The sequence below is a fragment of the Spea bombifrons genome, chromosome 4 (assembly GCF_027358695.1).
Source record: "Spea bombifrons isolate aSpeBom1 chromosome 4, aSpeBom1.2.pri, whole genome shotgun sequence".
NCBI classification, from domain to species: domain Eukaryota; kingdom Metazoa; phylum Chordata; class Amphibia; order Anura; family Pelobatidae; genus Spea; species Spea bombifrons.
The window spans coordinates 83,017,019-83,035,319 of NC_071090.1; the positions used below are offsets into that span (position 1 = coordinate 83,017,019).

The following is an 18,301-nucleotide window of genomic DNA, read 5'->3' on the forward strand; positions in this document are numbered from 1 at the left end:
GAATTATCACTTTAAGGCTAGGTTTCCACTTGGGTTTTTGTCCGGCGTTTTTTTCTTGATGAAAAACGCCAGGAAAACTGCCAAGAAAACTGCCGCTGCATTTACCTGCGTTTTGGCGTTTTTTCTGCAGTTTTTTCTGGCGTTTTAGCCTTTCTGTGGAAATTGCTTTTTTTGACCTTAGGCAGTTTTTCCAGCCTTTACAAGTTAGACGTTTCACCCAGCTAAAAGGGATTAGGATAAATGGCAAGTATCTGCCCTCTCCTGATGTCATTTACTTGGTAGACCCTTTTGTCTCTTTTCTGTGGTTTGTAAGGCATGCTTTATTTCGAATGTCTGCTCCTCTGGGAAGATTGGCCCCAAATGATGGTGCAAATTGTTTGCTGTTGCTTTTGGCACGCAGGATCCAGTTGATGCGTCGGGTATGTTTGTTTGTAATGGCATGTTTGTTCCAAATGGTGTAAAATTCAATATGAACCAGTCCAGGACTTTGTTTTGTGTGAAACTGTTTGTTTTCAGCCTATGTCTCGTAGGACACACAGATACTGGGTCCATCCTCTGCATTGTAACTGTGGAAAAAACGCCATAAAAAACGCCAAGGCAATAAACCCACATGGCTTTTTCATGGCGTTTTTTCTCTCCCATAGACTTCTATTGGAGGAAAAACGCCAAGATTTCTTGCAAAAAATGCCAGAGTGTGAACATGCTGCGATTTTGAAAAACTGCCACAGAGCCCAAAAAAGCAGAAAAACGCCAAAGAGGACTGGAAAAACGCCAAGTGGAAATGGCATTTTGCTATTTCCTATTGAATTACAGCTAACATCTGGCTGCAGCCGTTTTTCACAAAAAAACCGCCAGGTGGCGCTATTGGCGTTTTTATAGGCGTTTTTAGCAAAAAAAAAACAAATGGAAACCTAGCCTTAGTGATTTTGTGAAATCTCTATTTAAAGCAACCAACAGCTTTGGGCTATGAAGCACTCATTGCTTGAGGAGACTATTGTTTTCTCACTTGGGAAGTCAATCATTTGCAAGTATCCAGAATGCATCTCAGTGTTCCTTTGAATGTGTCATTGGACTTTCGTGTGTTTCGTTTAACCACTGTGTGGTCTTCAAGCTCTTCCTTGTTTGCTGTTTTTAGGCATATGCCGCCCATATTTTTGCTGCGGCATTGTTTGTGGTGCCCGTTCACTTGTCATGCTACCGCATCCATTGCCTACCAAGAGTTTGCTGCACATTAGTTGCTAAGATTGGAGCAAGCATGTGCGTGACATCAGATGTCACAGCATGTGCTCATATGAATCATTGCCTGTCTGCCTAAATTAAGCTATGTGATTTAGCACTGTTTGTAACAATTGTGTGGTCCTTTTTTCTTTGATGGAGATTCATTTTGTTCGTAACATGTGCTTTCATTTAGGTGTACGTTATAAAAATGATGTGAATGTCACTCTGGTTAGAGAAATGATTCATACTAAAGGACAAAGTGAAGTCTCCATAAAACACATGTGAATATGATCTTCGTCATCTGTATCCCTAGTCTGCAGGTTACATATCACGTGCCTTGCCCATCCTCAATGCATCAAATAGTACAGCCACAGAAACAGGAATAGATTGTTGGCAATTACAGCTTGGCCTGTTTGGGCCACTTCACCCATTTGCCCTGTATACTATGACCTCATAACCAGGTAGTTCTTGTTCTTCTTTTTAGATTCCTTAATATATTTTAATTATTCTTTCAAATCCCATTGTCTTTCCATCAAACTATTCAACATGATGTCATAAGAAAATTGGTTTATGTTGTTAAACAAACTGTACGGTTATGATGTCCTCTCTTATAACAGTTATGCATACCTGGTTCATGGTCAGACAGCCACAGTCTTGGTGGAAGACCTTTGGATAAATGTGCTCTTTCGCTTCAATGTATTCCACAAGCCTTGTTGCAGACATTGGTGTCGTTGTACAGACACTTGGCTTACCCCCATGGGTAAACCATAGTTTTAATATTATTAAACAATTAGTTGAAATGATAGGGAATAAGAATGTGTTATTCTTTGTTCTTTGAATAAATATAAATAAACTATAGTTTGACCAGTGATACAGACTCCAAGAATTCTCACTAGTCCACTGCATATTAATAATAATAAATAATATATATATTATATTATTGCCATAAATAATCATCTCAACTGGGAAAGTAACCCAAAATATCACTGGTCTGCAGTTAAAGGACGTTTATGGCTGAAGTCAATAAATTTGGTTTGAATCTAGGAGCAAAAATATTTATGAGCTAACAGTTTTTTCTTCCTCAGTTATGTTTTTATTTTCATACATTACCCCCTGGTCTGGATGTTTGGGACAATAGGACATAAAACACACCTTTCTTCAGTGCTGTACTACTTTTTATGGTACTGCAGTTAACCCCTTAACGGCAAGGGGTGTTTTAGACCCAAGCTTGTATGTGTAACCATTATTCTTACACCCATTAACACCATACACTAAAGGCTGCTTATGATTAAGCACTTCCTCGTGCGAAACGCGTTTAGCGTCTAGCCTGTGTTTCTACCCTGTGCCTGTTTATGTACCTCTTGTTTTGATTTTATGGTCTATGGACTTGATTAAATTTTGATATACCGTATTTGCAATGGATGCTTCCTCTCTATTACTTGGTGTCAGCTGGCAACCTCTGATCCTTTGTACCTAGTGGATCCCACACGCTTCAGCATCCATTGGGAGAGAGATCACTACACTTCAGGTCTGGAGCTACTCCCAAGTTTTTTTTTTTTTTTTTTTTTTTTTTTTTTTTTTTTACTAAAACACCCACTATATGCTCACTTACAGAAACACTTGAACACACTCTTCATATATAAAAACACACATTCTAATACTATGCACACAAACACACTGAATCTGGTGCTACAATACAGTAGACATACTGACTCCGGCACTATACATTTACACACACACTGACACTCGTGTACACATACATACACTACACCCCCTCACCTCGTAGAGACCTGCCACGTCGCTGCCTATCTTCTCCCATTGTGAATCCGGCACCCTATTCTTTCCTCACGGAACCTGCTTCACCGCACCTTCGCGGGAAATTGTAGGTTGCCAGATTCACAATGGTAACTCTGGCCAGTTTTTACCCCCATGTCCCCCGCAAAACCCTCCCTGGCCCGGGGTTTGTCAAGCCTGGTTTATGGGAACAAAATAAAATAAAACCTGGTTTATGGGATAAACCTCTTAGTAACCCACACTGAGCAATTTGTACCTTACACAACAAATTCTGTTGTGTTACTTTGTTGCCATGTTCTGTTGAGATTAAATCAATCGTTATGTTTACTTCTGGACATTTAACTCCTAGAACCAGAGTATCTCATAGAAATAGTTTCCCTTCAATTTACAAATTAAAAAAAAGGAGCTGACAGATCTATTTAATTAATAAATATATATTGTAAAGTGCCACGTTTAGCAGCATAGTGCATAATTTGTCTATTTCACAACAAATCAATAACATCTCAATCAAATAATACAAATACGAAACTTGCTTTTTTTAGATAGCTGAAAGTGTAATTGCAACAAAAAAAACTTTATGAATGAAAGCACTTCAAGGAATCTTTCAATTCTTAGTAAAGCAATAAGTAAATATTTAAATAGTCCTACATACAAGCATAAGGGAATTATAACCGTAACATTTCCGTTTGTCAATGAGTTTCAACATTTTGACAACACTCTTTCCTTGACCTGTCACCCATCACTTTCTATTTGATTAAAATGACTGTAAATAATACTGTTTTTGTTATAAGGCTACAAGAATTCATAGTATTGTTTTGGTCTGACACTACCATCTGGTGGGATAGTTATAGCTTCATAGTATAGATGATTAAAGGCTCCTCCGACCTGTAACTAAAGGACCAATGGCTAATATTCAGCAAAGTTACAGGTAGGGAATTTTCCTGATCCCGCTGCTATAGCTGCTTTCCACATACCGTAATGTTAAGTTATTGCCCATAAGCTTTCAGGAACTCAAATGTCTATACTTCAGATGGGATCTATTTTTCTACACTCCAAAATATTGGATTTGCCCCTACTGGGGATGGACGCTGATATGGTAAATTACTAGAACTTGGGTAAATAAAAGCACTTTAAAAAGTATTAATTTTACTTTTTGACAATTAGTTCTCTACCATAATGTTATTCTTATACTGTGCAGCCTCCACCACAGACACTGGTAAGGCTTCAAAACTGTACTGCCTACCTAGAAATCTAATGCCGACTGTAATAGTAACCTCCGGCTGGCTTAATAGTAGACATATTGTGCTGTAGGCCGAGGGCAGCAGGTCCAAGAGGTGGCCATCCTGCTGCTGCAAGACCGGAGGATTTCCATTAATGGTTTAGGAGATTAGAAATCTCCATTGCAACTGGCCCTTTACGCTATGGAGATCTGTGGCTCAGACTCTATTGCATGCATTATTTGCGCTTCCTAAAGAGGTAAGAGAGTATGGCGGTGTAAGGGTAAGTGTTGATGGCGGATGTAGTGATGCTCTAGGGTGGCCCCCAGGATAAATGCACAACTGGATTTAAACAGGCCTTTTAGTAGTTTCAGGTCTGGATTTACTTTGATTAAAAGTTAATAGCATCACAAACTTCCGCCAGAAAAAAAGTATGTGGGCAGAATACAATGGCGGTTATGTATCAGGGCAATTATGGTGCAAGGTGGTAACAGAGGAAAAAAACATCCAAAAGAAAATCTCACATAAAGATGGTTCTTTAGACATAAGCCTAAATGTGTCAAGTTTATATGTATTTAGTACTATTTTACATTTACAGACTTTCTTGTAACAAGGTCTCATTTTGATTAGGTGCTAAATCCCAATCTATTTTTCACCAAAAAAGAGAATGTTTGTTTCTTAGAGGAGACCATGAGAGAAAACGCACATAAGAGATCATGCCAAAAATAACAAAAAATACAGAACGAATACTATTTAGGTAAGAATAAAACGAGTATTTGCAAGCAAATTTCTGCAATACAATAGTCACATAAAACCTAAATTGTATAGCTAAATACAACTTTTATATTTTAATAGACTTCTTGCTCTTTAACCACAAAATTCTAAAGCAAGTGCATATTGGCTGGAATATAAGCATCCTATTATGTTAAAAGTATTGCTCATAAAACCAATGTGCAGCCATAATAATTGGGTATGTACCAAAAGTGCAGTTAATCAGATTTTTTTTATATTTCAGATGCATGAAAGTTATGAGGTTATGGCCTGTAATGGAAAAAGAGGGCAGTATGGGCCAATATGATACAAAAATAAGCCAAAAAAATGGCGTGTGTCTCCAGGCTCTTTTCATCGTTAATCTTTAAACTGGGCAAACAAAGATAAAGGATAACTTCATAACTATGTATTTATTGATAATAAAACCCTATACGTGGTTCATTAACCAATGCTAACAGTCTATCAGTTGATGCCAGTGTTTTCTTTCTTCTGCATTTTATCTTTTGAAAGACAATTTGTATGTTTTTATTATTTTTCCTCCATTTTAATCTGATTTCCACAATGCCATAGCTGGTAAATTCCTTCTGGCACATAAAAGACAAGGGCATGTTGAATGACGTAAATGGTTGATGCCTCTAAAATCGTTCCCGGAGAACATTCTGCTCAATAACAATATAATGATATCTTTTGTACCCAACCACAGCAGTTTAATTGCTATTTTGCTGTTTGCTCTGAGCGATTGGCAGTCTGGTGCAGTAGTTAAATATGGGGAATTTGAGATTTCAGATTTCTGTGTTTCCTTCCAACCTATTCTCAGAATTAGATTTTTGCCAGTCAGACTATGCCTTATAACATGAACCACAGTGGAGGCAAATTTGGATTCAAGAATGCCATGCAAATCCAGATTGTCCTGAAGATAAATATATTTTGGAAATATGAATGAGGAATGTTACAAAATTATGCCATAGTTTATATCCTGTGTTCTTTTTTTTCCTAACTGTCTACTCAGGCACACAACCCATAGTTACAAATGATCAGCCGTGCGGATGAGAATTGTCTTAGAGTAACAGAATATGGAAACATAATTGGATATTATATTTACATACATCAGGTTTATGTTAGGTTTACTTGATGGCTTCTTTACAGATGAACTGTTACTTCAATAGATTGTTGCTGTTTTGACTGTTACATTTAAGGTAAAAACCCATAACTGAGTCAAGTTCTACAAACTTTCTGCTACTTATAACGTCACATCTGTGTCCACCGATTCCACCAGGTCTATCATGAAAGGGTACCCTACACAGTGCCATGTCAATGTCTAGGGAGTATAGACTGACTAGATGCCAGGAGGCAGCACTAGACTAAAGATCTATTAAGTTGCAGGCAGTAGTAAAATGCATAATTAACTCTTACAGATACCATCTGTACCAGTTAACATCAATGAACAAGTTAATAATGGGGCAGATATAAACTCATTGTGAGGAATCAGCAACCAGACCCAAAGAAAAGGAGGCTAAGATGACTGTTTGATATACATACATACATACATACACACATTCACTGGCCACTGGCCACCTTTGCTTTTTTAACAAGCACAGCTAATCAGCCAATCACATGGCAGCAACTTAATGCATTTAGGCATGTAGACTTGGTCAAGACAACTTGCAAAACTTCAAACCGAGCATCAGAATGGGGAAGAAAGTGGATTTGAACGTGGCATGGTTGTTAGTGCCAGACGGGCTGGTCTGAGTATTTCAGAAACTGCTGGGATTTTCACACGTAACCATCTCTAGGGTTTACAGTGAATGGCCTGAAAAAGAGAAAATATCCTGTGAGAATGCCTTGTTGATGTCAGAGGCCAGAGGAGAACAGGCAGACTGGTTCTAGATGACAGAAAGGTGACAGTAACTCAAATAACTACCCGTTACAACCAAGGTATGCAGAATACCATCTCTGAACACACAACACGTCGAACCTTGAAGCAGATGGGCTACAGCAGCAGAAGACCACACTCTAGTCAGCTAAGAACAGGAAACTGAGGTTACAATTCGCACAGGATCACCAAAATTGGACAACGGAAGACAGGAAGAACATTCCCTGGTCTGATGAGTCTCGATTCCAGCTGCGACATTCAGATGGCAGGGTCAGATTTTGGGTAAACAACATGAAAGCATGGATCCATCCTGCCTTGTATCAACAGTTCAGGCTGGTGGGGGACATGTAATGGTGTGCCAATTGAGCATCGTTTAAACGTGACAGCCTACCTGAGTATTGTTGCTGACCATGTCCATCCCTTTAAGACCACAGTGTACCCATCTTCTGATGGCTACTTCCAGCAGGATAATGCACCATGTCACAAAGCTCACATCATCTCAATCTGTTTTCTTGAACATGACAATGAGTTCACTGCGCTCCAATGGCCTCCACAGTCAGCAGATCTCAATCCAGTCGAGCACCTTTGGGATGTGGTGGAACAGGAGACTCGCATCATGGATGTGCAGCTGACAAATCTGCAGTAACTGCGTGATGCCATCATGTCCATATGGACCAAAATCTCTGAGAAATGTTTCCAGCACCTTGTAGGAGGGGGTGCAACCCGGTACTAGAAAGGTGTACCTAATAAAGTGGCCGAGGTGGGTGTGTGTGTGTGTGTGTGTGTGTATATATATATATATATATATATATATATATATATATATATATATATATATATATATATATATATATATATATATATATATATATCTTATTGTTACCAGTAGACACCATCACAAGCAATTTATTTTTTGGTGAATTGGACTTTGCTGTTTAAATAAAATGCAACAATATCATCTGCTCCTTGATGACATTTTGTGAAATTGGTCCTTTTTGAAGTGACACATTGTTTCAGGATAAAAATAGGTTTCTGCTTGTCATATACTGCCCCCTCCCCACTCTTTGTAACAATGTGCTATGGATCTGGCGTTTCTAATCAGTCACTGTAAGTGCACATACTACAGTAGTTTCCACCAAAACTATATTTCATACATTTTAATCTATGCATTGCTGTGGCTTAACCACTAGTGAAGTATAGCTTGAAAGAGCCATATTCTAGATAATTGTTCTTAAAAAAAAATGGCGTGTTCTTATCATTCAACAGGTTGCTGAAGCTCAAAGAAATTTTTACTTCTAAATATGGATGCGAGCCTTCATTTTACGCTCGTGCACCAGGACGAGTCAATCTAATAGGTAACCCTAATTTTAGTAAATGTTTTGTGTGAATAGAATTGGAAATGGTCCTGCATATGTGTTTGTTGTTATTTGTGGGAGGTTTTCTTTCTCATGCACCACTTAGAAGTTCAAATACATAAATAATTACCAAATATGTGCAATGAAAAACATGTAAAACATTTCTTAAAGTACGCAAGAGTAACACAATTATAATGGATACAGACGTGCAAGGATCCAGAGGCTCTGTGTAAGTGCACCACAGCTCATAAGCATGCATGGGACCATGAGAAGAAGACCATGGGTTGGAAAGCACAATATTGGCTCGCTTGAAGGCTTATGGACAGTTTTTTCTTCGCCTCTCGCCTCCTTTTTTTAGATGTATATATTTAAACAGACAGCAGACCCCCTAGAAGGGTGACCACATTAAATAATCAACATTAGAAAAAAAGACTTATTTTTGAGGCTGAGACAAAAGATACAAAGGACCCAATGAGACCTGTTTTTTTTACTTTGATCTGCTTTTATTTGTAATAGCTAGCATTTCTTCTTACAGGTGAGCACATTGATTACTGTGGATATGCTGTTCTTCCAATGGCGATCGAACAAGACATATTAGCGGCGGTTAAGCCCACCGACTTTGACGTTGTGCACTTGTCCAATACAAATCCCTCGTACCTGTAAGTAATTTTGTTCTGTTCAAACAAATTACTGTTTTTTTCCCTCTATTTCTGCTAGGAAAGAAAGTTCTATTCATATATAAACCTTTAAGTCTGTGTTATGGAAAATATGGGAAATTGGCTTGAAATTTAGATTTGATTTGTTTGATTTCCAGCATATATATAAAAGCTACTCATTGTTTCCAACTGATACTCTTTACAGCACTGTGCAAAATTGAACCATTTTCCACAATGTAACAAGTCTTGACAAACTCAGTTTTTTTTTTTAATCTAAACTAAAGCTACCTTTTTCAAAGGCCAACCTTCAAGAGCTCAAACATATATTGCTTCAAGCTGAGGGTCACAATAATAATTATTTTGTGATCTTAACATAGATACATGAATAGTGAAGACAAGAACCAGTTGGCCCATCTAGTCTCCCCCTTGTTGAATCACTTTTAATTATTTCTTTATGGTAGCTTTATGGACATCCATGGCTTTTTGAATTCCTTTACTGTGGTTACCTGTTCTAAAGGTTAAAAGGAACTGTTCTGCTTTTCCATTTATTTTAGAATTAAATTGATCACGGAAAACATTAAAATGATTTTTGTTATGTTGTACTGGGGAGACCGACAAAAAGATCTTGATTCATGTACCTTATGCTTGTATATGTTGGTACATGCATGGTTAGCTTTCAAGTACGGTGGAAACAAAGTAAGGTCCTGCTGGACCACAAAAGTGGTCTCTAATAAAATCAAACAAAATGTTTGAAAAGAAAAAATAAGCTGCAGCAATCAATTAAACTTTCTTCAATTTTCTTCTGATTGCACACATTAGCAGGTTGTTTAGTTGTGAGATGAACGGCTTGATGTGAAATGCTGGGCATATGGTATGGAGCCACCAAGAGTAGAAACAGTCTACGTCCTCAAATTGAAATTTGTCAGGGTTCCAGATAATTTAGAAGGGCTACAAAACTCTTTGTGTAGGGTATAGTTATCTCTTTGTTTTCCTTTTTTAATCATGTTTTAATGTTATACTGTATCTGATAATAAAAGGCAACAGACACGATCAAGAGAAACATCATCCCAGTTCCTATTAACTCCCTTAATTACACACAGATATCATTTGCTATATGGACAAAAGTATTGGGACACCTAACTATAACGCCAACAAGGACGTTTATGACATTGCATTCTATATACATAGACATTAATGCATAGCATTGTCCAAAATGTCCCCTTCCCCATACCAAGACATTTTGGACAATGCAATGCTCCCAACTTTGTGGGAACCTTTTGGGGAAGGCCCTCTTCTATTCCAGCATGACTGCGCTCAGTGCATGAAGCAACGTCCATGAAGACATGGTTGGGTGTTTGGTGTATAAGACCTTGACTGGCCGCACAGAGCCCTGATCTCAACCCCATCAAACACCTTTGTATTTTGCCCTATGTAAACTTTCCAGGGAATTGCTTAAAGGAACAGTGTTAAGTTAATATGAAAAAACCCATATGTTACTCTTACGTTAATTGATGATTATTTGTAACGTGATACATGTTGGTAGAAAAAAAAACTAGACTTAAATAATTAAGGAAATATACATGGTAAACATGCAGCCTGAAGAAGTGGATGCACCACAACGTGACCAGCTTGTTTGCAATATTTGAACAGAATTACTTCTTTTTGTTAGTACATAGACTTGGAAATCTTTGTAGTTCAGCCTTGCGCATAAGCTTTGCTTAATCCTTTGTCCACCAGGAGAGTTTGCCACACACTTTGTACTGTTCTATGTATATCGTTAGTCTCTCCCTACCTTGTGTTTTCTAAACGAAGAGTTAATTTACTTTCATTACTGAGACCATTACGAAGTCAATAGTCAGTATGCCTTGAAATGACTAAGCCTAGCCGACTAGGCTGCAGTTAGCAGAAATTGTAGCAATGTTCCAATTAACTCAAATATCTCATTATAAAGACGTTTATGATTCATTATGATGAGATAACTGAAACGTCCCTCTAACATAATCCAGATTTCCAGGCTCCGCATATTGTGGATATGTTGTTTTCCATAGAATGATAGACATGAAAAGCTGAATGAAAATGACATGTCATATTAAACTCAGGGCCTGGAGGATTGGAATAGAAGTGAAAAGATGAAAATAATATACCCTAAGGTCATGCTCATTTTCCTCTTTCTCTCTCTCCCTCTCTCTTCTCTCTCTCTCTCTCTCTTTTCTCCTTCTCCTTTCTCCTTCTCTCCTTCTCTTCTCTCTCTCTTTTTCTCTCTCTCTATCGAAGCATTTTGGGTAGACTCATTTATTTCTTTAATGTAAATGTGTTATGATGTATGCACTGCTTAGTTTTTAAAATATGTGATCCCTTACTTCTAGGAAACCATGCATTATTCATAAACAATGATAAATGTTTAAAATATGTACTCTTTGTTCATCCCAACATAACAAAACAAGGTTCACTTTTTTCATGCTTGGAGTTCTGTCAGTTTAATTATTTTTGCATAAAATGTGTTCCATCACAAGCAATAGATCTGATCATTTGAAGCAGGGATGTCTTTTGTTCCATTAGCCAGCAAATGATTTAGACTGCAGGTTAATGATCACCTTAAATACAACTCAGACTCTGCCTTCCAATAAGTACTCATTGGGGAATGGAATTGCAGTGCTGGTGGGCACAGCTGGCATTCAGTGGTATAACACAAAATCCTGGGACCCCCATATCAACCTGAGTTGAGGGGACCCCTTACCGTAAACTGAGATTGTTAACTAAAGAGGGTTTGGCAAGAGAGCTGCAGTTTTATCTCAGTGATTTCACTTAACAGTATGAAGGGTCGACCTCAGTGAAGTTCTGCTCAAAGAATAGTTTGGATGGCCCTGTATAAAGCATATGTAAATCAGTGAGATTTCTTGAAAGTCACCTCACTAATTGAACTACGTATTTTGCAGGGCCAGCCCAGTTATTCTTACAGGTATGTTTGCCAAGGATGGCTCCATATCTCAGAACATGTCATTACAGATGTATTGCTTATATTACAATATTATGGTTTGGGGCAAATAAAGTTAAGGTGCCAGAAATATAGCACTGATGTGACTAAAAAATTACAGAAGCCATTAGCAGTGGATGTCATTTGTGCTGACATCAAGGGGTTAACCTGTGGAACAAAACGTCTTTAAACCTAGATGGCCCCTGCACAACTCTGTTAAACCCCTGCGGACATTAACAAGAAGCAACTATTTTCATGCATATTCCGTTTTGATTCTCCGGAGTGAGGGAGAGGCTCTCCCTGTGGCCCTGCCCTTTTGCGGAAGTACTCAGAGCGGCCAGATTTGCATAGTTATTCTGCAACTACATCTTCATTATCCGGGCCTCTTGGAGTACTTACCCAAAAAGGTGGAGTTATGGGGATAGCCTTTTCCCAGTCAGTGGAAAGTGTGTGCCCTGAGGCCTGGTTCACAGAGAAGCGGACAAAGAAAGAAGACACTGGCAGAAGTGTGACAAAGAATGAAGACACGGAAGCAGTTGGCAAGTGACAGCGAGAATAAGAGTTTGATTGTTTTTACATTTTAAAGTGGGAGGCAGGGGGCCAAATATAGGATCCACCCCAGGTGCCAAACACTATAGGTACGCCACTGCTAAAGGTTGTAGTTTATATATATATATATATATAAGGAGTAAAGTAGTCATGCATTTATTTTGATATATTCATTCATTCTGGCATATAATAGGTATTCACATGTTGATATTAATATATTTTCAATATATGTGTTCAATCACTTGTCAGTTGTGTGCTCAGGAAATTGATTGTAAATAAAGTGTTAACTTATTGTTTTAATGATGCAGTATGCACTTTCACCATTAGGTGGCAGCAGACAGCTTTCAAATACTTTCCCTTCCTAATGGGTTATTTTTGTCTCTGCAGGGACTTCTCTGTGAGTTTTGAGAACATTCAGATTGATAAAACAAAACCTTTGTGGCACAACTACTTTCTGTGTGGACTTAAGGGAATCCAGGTACTATAAACACGTCTGCTAAAGAATAAACACTGTGTTAAATAAGCAGCCTGCTCTTTGAGCGCCACAGCGATGTATGCGCTGGTGGCTCTACCAAATTAGCAGATTAAGCTGCTTGGCCTCAATCTATGCATTTCCCGTTATTAAATGAGAGAAGGATCATGTTCAAGTTTAACTCAAATGTTGTCATGCGTTGATAATGCCTTGTAAACAGGACATGAACATTGTATTGGTTTCCTTAGTTTGTGTCTAATAAGAACCATCACGTGTTACAAATAAGCCCCAAAATCTTTAAGGCTTACAGCCCTTTAAAACCTCAAATATCCTATGTGTATAATAAATATTACATATTCACGTGCTTAAAAGCTTCCTAATCATCAGTACTGGGATTTTTATTTAACGCATCATAGTAAAGAAGAATATTTTAATATTTTCCTTGGATTTGTTTAAAATTTCGAACAAACCTCCAGTAAAAAGCTGATATAAACGTAAAGTCTGTTGCTAGAAGAACTTATTTGACATATTTCTAAACCATCCACTAGGCTGCTAGTCTTCCAAACAGCTGAGACGGACTAATGTCTCTTTCGCGTTTAACTGTTTAGTTACCTTCAAGATAAAAGCAGGTGGACTATATTATTAATAGAATTTGGACCTCCCCGATACCTCACGTCTATGAGGTAGAGTTTTACGTAAGCAAGTCCTCTGTTGTCCGGCACTTGTCATGAATCTTTTATTAATCCCTTTGAACAGACGTTGTTCTGAACAACCGTCCTGTTTTAATATTTGCCAGGCATTCGCCAGGCCCATCTGCAGAAATATCACATCTGTGACATGTGCTTCCTCGTGTGCAGATATATTAAAACCAATTGTTAACCGACGTTCTATGATTAAACAGCAAAAATGACATCATACCTAATAAGAAAATAATTTAGACTGATGAAACAAGCACCAGCAAAATAATTTATATATTTGCTTTAAGAAGATTGGTTCCATTTCCTTCCTTATTTTTTAATAAAGTAGGATTAACCCTTTGATTGTTGGAGAGGTAAACAGCCTATTTCAAAGTACCAACATTTTTCCTCTAATGTGTTCCATTTCTTTTTCCACTAGAGCTGATATCAACAAGAGCAACAGAAAGATTAATAACCACGACACAGATGTAGGAAACTCTTTAGCTTTCTTGATTCATCAAGCAGTGAACTTCTTATGACACTAAGAGGGAAAAATATAGTTTTATGCTGCAGGGATTAATATTTTACTCCGGAATATGAGTTTTCAGAGAAAATTGAAGGACTGTCAACAATCAGTTTTTTGCAACCATATTTAGGGAAAGTGGTTTGAAAATGAGTAACTGGCCAGATATTTATAGTTATTTTCAATTAACTACATTGAATGTAAATATAGCTTTTTACGAAGGCTAGGTTTGCAGATTATATGATTTTGAGGTGCATGTGCTTGCTCGGTCGATGTGTACAAGTCAAGTCCGTCTAGGTGTTGGTGGTAACATGTCTGGTTGGTTCACTAAATGAATGAGTTAATGTCTCTACATTAACTCTGCATTATGAAGGGCCATTTTTGGTAAGCCTCATTGGCGAAACCGACCTGTTACTATGGGCCCGTAGGATATGGTAGCAAGAACAACGAGGAAAACAATGCATAATGACATACCTTCTAAGTAGATCTTCTCTACTTTCTGTGTTCTTTGAAACCCCAAGATATTGTTGATTGATAAGCAATATAAGGTATACATTATAATTGCAGACCACATTCCTGCCCCCCCTTGCGCCCCAATGCCAGGGAGGGACCCCCATGTCCCAGTGGTATACTTTGCATTCTCTACTGACTTGAATAGGTCCTATAAGTGTCTGCGGACCCCATTCCAGTAAATATAGGATGCAATGCTTCTATTCCTATTGAGGGCCACCGGTTCATGAGAGTATATATGCACGTTAATGAATAAGTGAGTTGCTTGACTCTCGTGCAGTTCAGTTTGTTCAAGTTGGGATTGATATTTGGCAACCACTCACAGTATAGTGAATAAACCCCATGGCTGCTGTTGCTTTTTTGTTTGATCAAATTATATCATCAAACATATAAATACAGTATGTGCAGTCAGGAATAATGAATCCTGTTAATTTATAGTTAAATGAAACACATGAAACATGTTGGTTTTTTTTTCCAGGTCACGTAAATTAGAATATTAGATTTTCTTTTTGCTCTACTCTCACAAATATTACGTGACTCAGACTTAATAACCAAGCTGTTATGTTCAGTTAAGTAACATTATGAAGAGCTCTGTTTTCTATGCGTATTTTTTATTTTAAATGTTAATGTCCTCCCAAAAGGGTAATCTGACCTGAAATTAGAAAAGTAACCTTTTGACTACATTCCGGTTACTTAGAAAGGATCTGCTATAAGGAGTGGGAAGCGCATTGGCGTGGAATCAGATGTGACAGGGTTCTGGAATGGAGAGAAGGTGAAGTGGTCTGAAGCTACGTGGGCGTCTGCTGAATGTGAAAATCAGCCAGTGAGTTGAGGTTCAAAAAAAGAACATTCAGCCGTAATCTGGCAAGAAATCTAGCAGTTGGGTATGAAAAGCACCCAGGCAGATCCGAAAGATATATAGCTATAAGATACAGACAAATTCAGTTTGTAGTCTGTGAGCAACCAGTGATCCCCAGACCAGGAGTCTAAAAGCTCTTTGGATTCAACCATCCCAGGGATGAAGGTTTGCTAAATACTGCAGCAGAGTTCTTAGAACTAACTGGAAAAAGGAAAACTATTGTTGAACCCAATGTTTAGTCATCAATGCAACAAAACTAAAGTATCTCCGTCCAGATGTTTCCAAATGCTTTTAATTTGTGTGCTATTGTGCCTTATATATTGAAGTTTATGTATGTAACATATGGATCTTGCCCAATGGTTTCCGCTAAGAAAATATGGCTTTTCGATATTAAACCTACGTAAAGATAATGTAAAGGATCGTTCCCCACCCCCAAAACATGGAAGAACTCTTAAATGCCTTACCTTTTGAATTATAAAAGAATATACATATTTGTTTTCTTTGTTTTCTGCAAATAGAGTAAATCACACTCCATGAGACCATTTGAGACGTTCATTGTTATCCCTCTGTTTTCTTGTTACATACCGGAGATGTTTTAATATTTATATCCAGTGCACTCTAATTGCAATAATCAAGCAGAGTTGTTTACTTTCAACTAATTTTTAATGGTAGACTCTGGTTTGCACCAAGAAACTGCAGGTTAACATCATACCCGCAGACTTGTGCATTATAGAATACTAAACCAGATTAAACAATATGACTCAATGTGCAGGGTTGGCCTGGCTCTGTATAATGCATAACACAATGGGTGAGGGGATTTAACAAAAAACACTATACATTATACAGTGCCAGCCAAACCCTTCCTGCAGGAGAACTGGAGGTGGATCTTCATAATGTATAGCCAAGGAGATGAAACACAATTCTCAAACTCTCCTGTCAACTGTCCGTTTAGTGAATAGACCCCAAAGTGATCCACGTACATCCATTTACATGATGTGTCTTGTCAGTATAGGACTTGTGTATCCATTTCTAGACAATAGAACATTCTAAAAAAATAAAAAATGAATTCAAAGATATTTTAAATGCATTGCTAAAACCTTCCAAATTGTAGACTTTTCTCTTCTGCCATGATTTGATTTTTATATACTTTACACATTTTGAGCTAAAACAAGTGACTCATTAATATAGTGTAAAATATTTTATCTTCTTTAAATCAGAAATGCTATTTCTATAATTTTTATTATCCCAGGAATTTATGAATGTCATTTTATATATTGTTTGTATCTTGTGTTATATAGTACAGATTAGAATATCTGTTTGTGTGTGTGTGTGTGTCACTAATTGAGACAAACATACTTTTTACTTCAAAATGTTAACGTAAATAGTATCTTATTTTATAGATCAGAAATATTTTCTTTTACTTAAATTCAAGATTTTTATTTAAAGAACGGTTTACATAATGACCATGCAAGTATGTGCGTGTGATTTTTACCTTTTTAAAAAGAAATAGACGGAGGACTGTGATGTTGGATTTGGATTCTGCGGCTTAACCTTTCAAATATCAGCCATAAACCAAACTAAAAGATGCAGAGCAAGCGTGATTTGCTTGTTTAACACAAACACAGCTTAAGGGGTCAGCTGTTGTATACTGGATACTGTAGTTTTAAGATAACATTGAGCAGAGCAGGTGGGGTATATCCCAAAGTGTTTGGGATATTAGGTATAGTGTAGCAGTACTCTCAGGCCAAGACACAGCTTTAATATAAGCTGCAACCTGAGACAAATTTCTGAAAATAGGACAGAACTTAAAATAGCATTCTAGAAAACGCTGCAAACTATGAGACTAAGCCGTAGCGATACGCACCCGGCAGCGGATGTAGTGATGTAACTGAACACACAAAGGGCAAATGTGATAAAATTACTGATAGGTCCAAAATCGGAATACGTAAAAAAATTAAAGTGTTACCGTTGTCAACTTTTTCCACAAATATGGCTTTTGTAACATGCTTTAGAGCAGAGTTCTTTATTTCTTTCCCCGTAACCCACAGCGGTAACACACATTCATGATACATTCATGATACTGCTTACGGGAAAGGTCGGGCAACACACACACATCGTGTGGACAGAAGTATTGGGACTCCTGACGATTACACCAAAAGGGACTTTGATGACATTGCATTGTAAATAAATAGAGATTAATATGTAGTTGGTCCCCCTTTGCAGATATAACAGCTTCCACTCTTCTGGGGAGACTTTCCACAAAATTTTGGAGTGATTCTGTGGAAAGTTTTGCGCGTGTTTGTAGAAGGATAGCATTGTCCAAAATGTCTTGGTAAGAATTTGGGAAATGTCCTTTTCTATTCCAACATGACTGTGTCCCAGCGCACAAAGCAAGGTCCATAGAGACATGGATGGATGACTTTGGTGTGGAAAAACTTGACTGACCCACATAGAGCCCCGACCTCAACCCCATTGAACACCTGGAACAGAGATTGCGAGCCAGGCCTTCTCGTCCAACATCAGTGCCTGACCTCACAAATGCTCTACTGGATGAATGGACAAAAATCGCCACAGAAACATTCCAAAATCTCGTGGAAAGCCTTCCCAGAAGAGTGAAAAAAGTTATAGCTGCAAAGGCGAGGTGGGGGTAAGAGACCAACTACACATAAATGTCTATATTTAGAAAGCGATGTCATAAAAGTCCCTGTTGGTGTAATAATGGTCAGATATCCCAGTGGTGTGTGTGTGTGTATGTGTATATATATATATATATATATACATAATCGTGTGCACGTTATTGGTTTGTTTTCCATATTAAATATAGAGCAGAGTTTTAAATCCATCAGGTGAAGA

General features: G+C 37.8%; 1 protein-coding gene across 1 annotated transcript in view; it reads left to right on the forward strand.

Annotated features, from left to right (window-relative positions):
* Positions 1–18,301, forward strand: part of GALK2 (galactokinase 2) — a 60,505-nt gene that overhangs the window by 1,666 nt on the left and 40,538 nt on the right. The window contains exons 2-4 of the mRNA XM_053465144.1: positions 8,140–8,228; positions 8,764–8,887; positions 12,795–12,885. Of these exons, the coding sequence (XP_053321119.1) occupies positions 8,140–8,228; positions 8,764–8,887; positions 12,795–12,885 (304 nt within the window). The remainder of the gene's footprint in view (positions 1–8,139; positions 8,229–8,763; positions 8,888–12,794; positions 12,886–18,301) is intronic.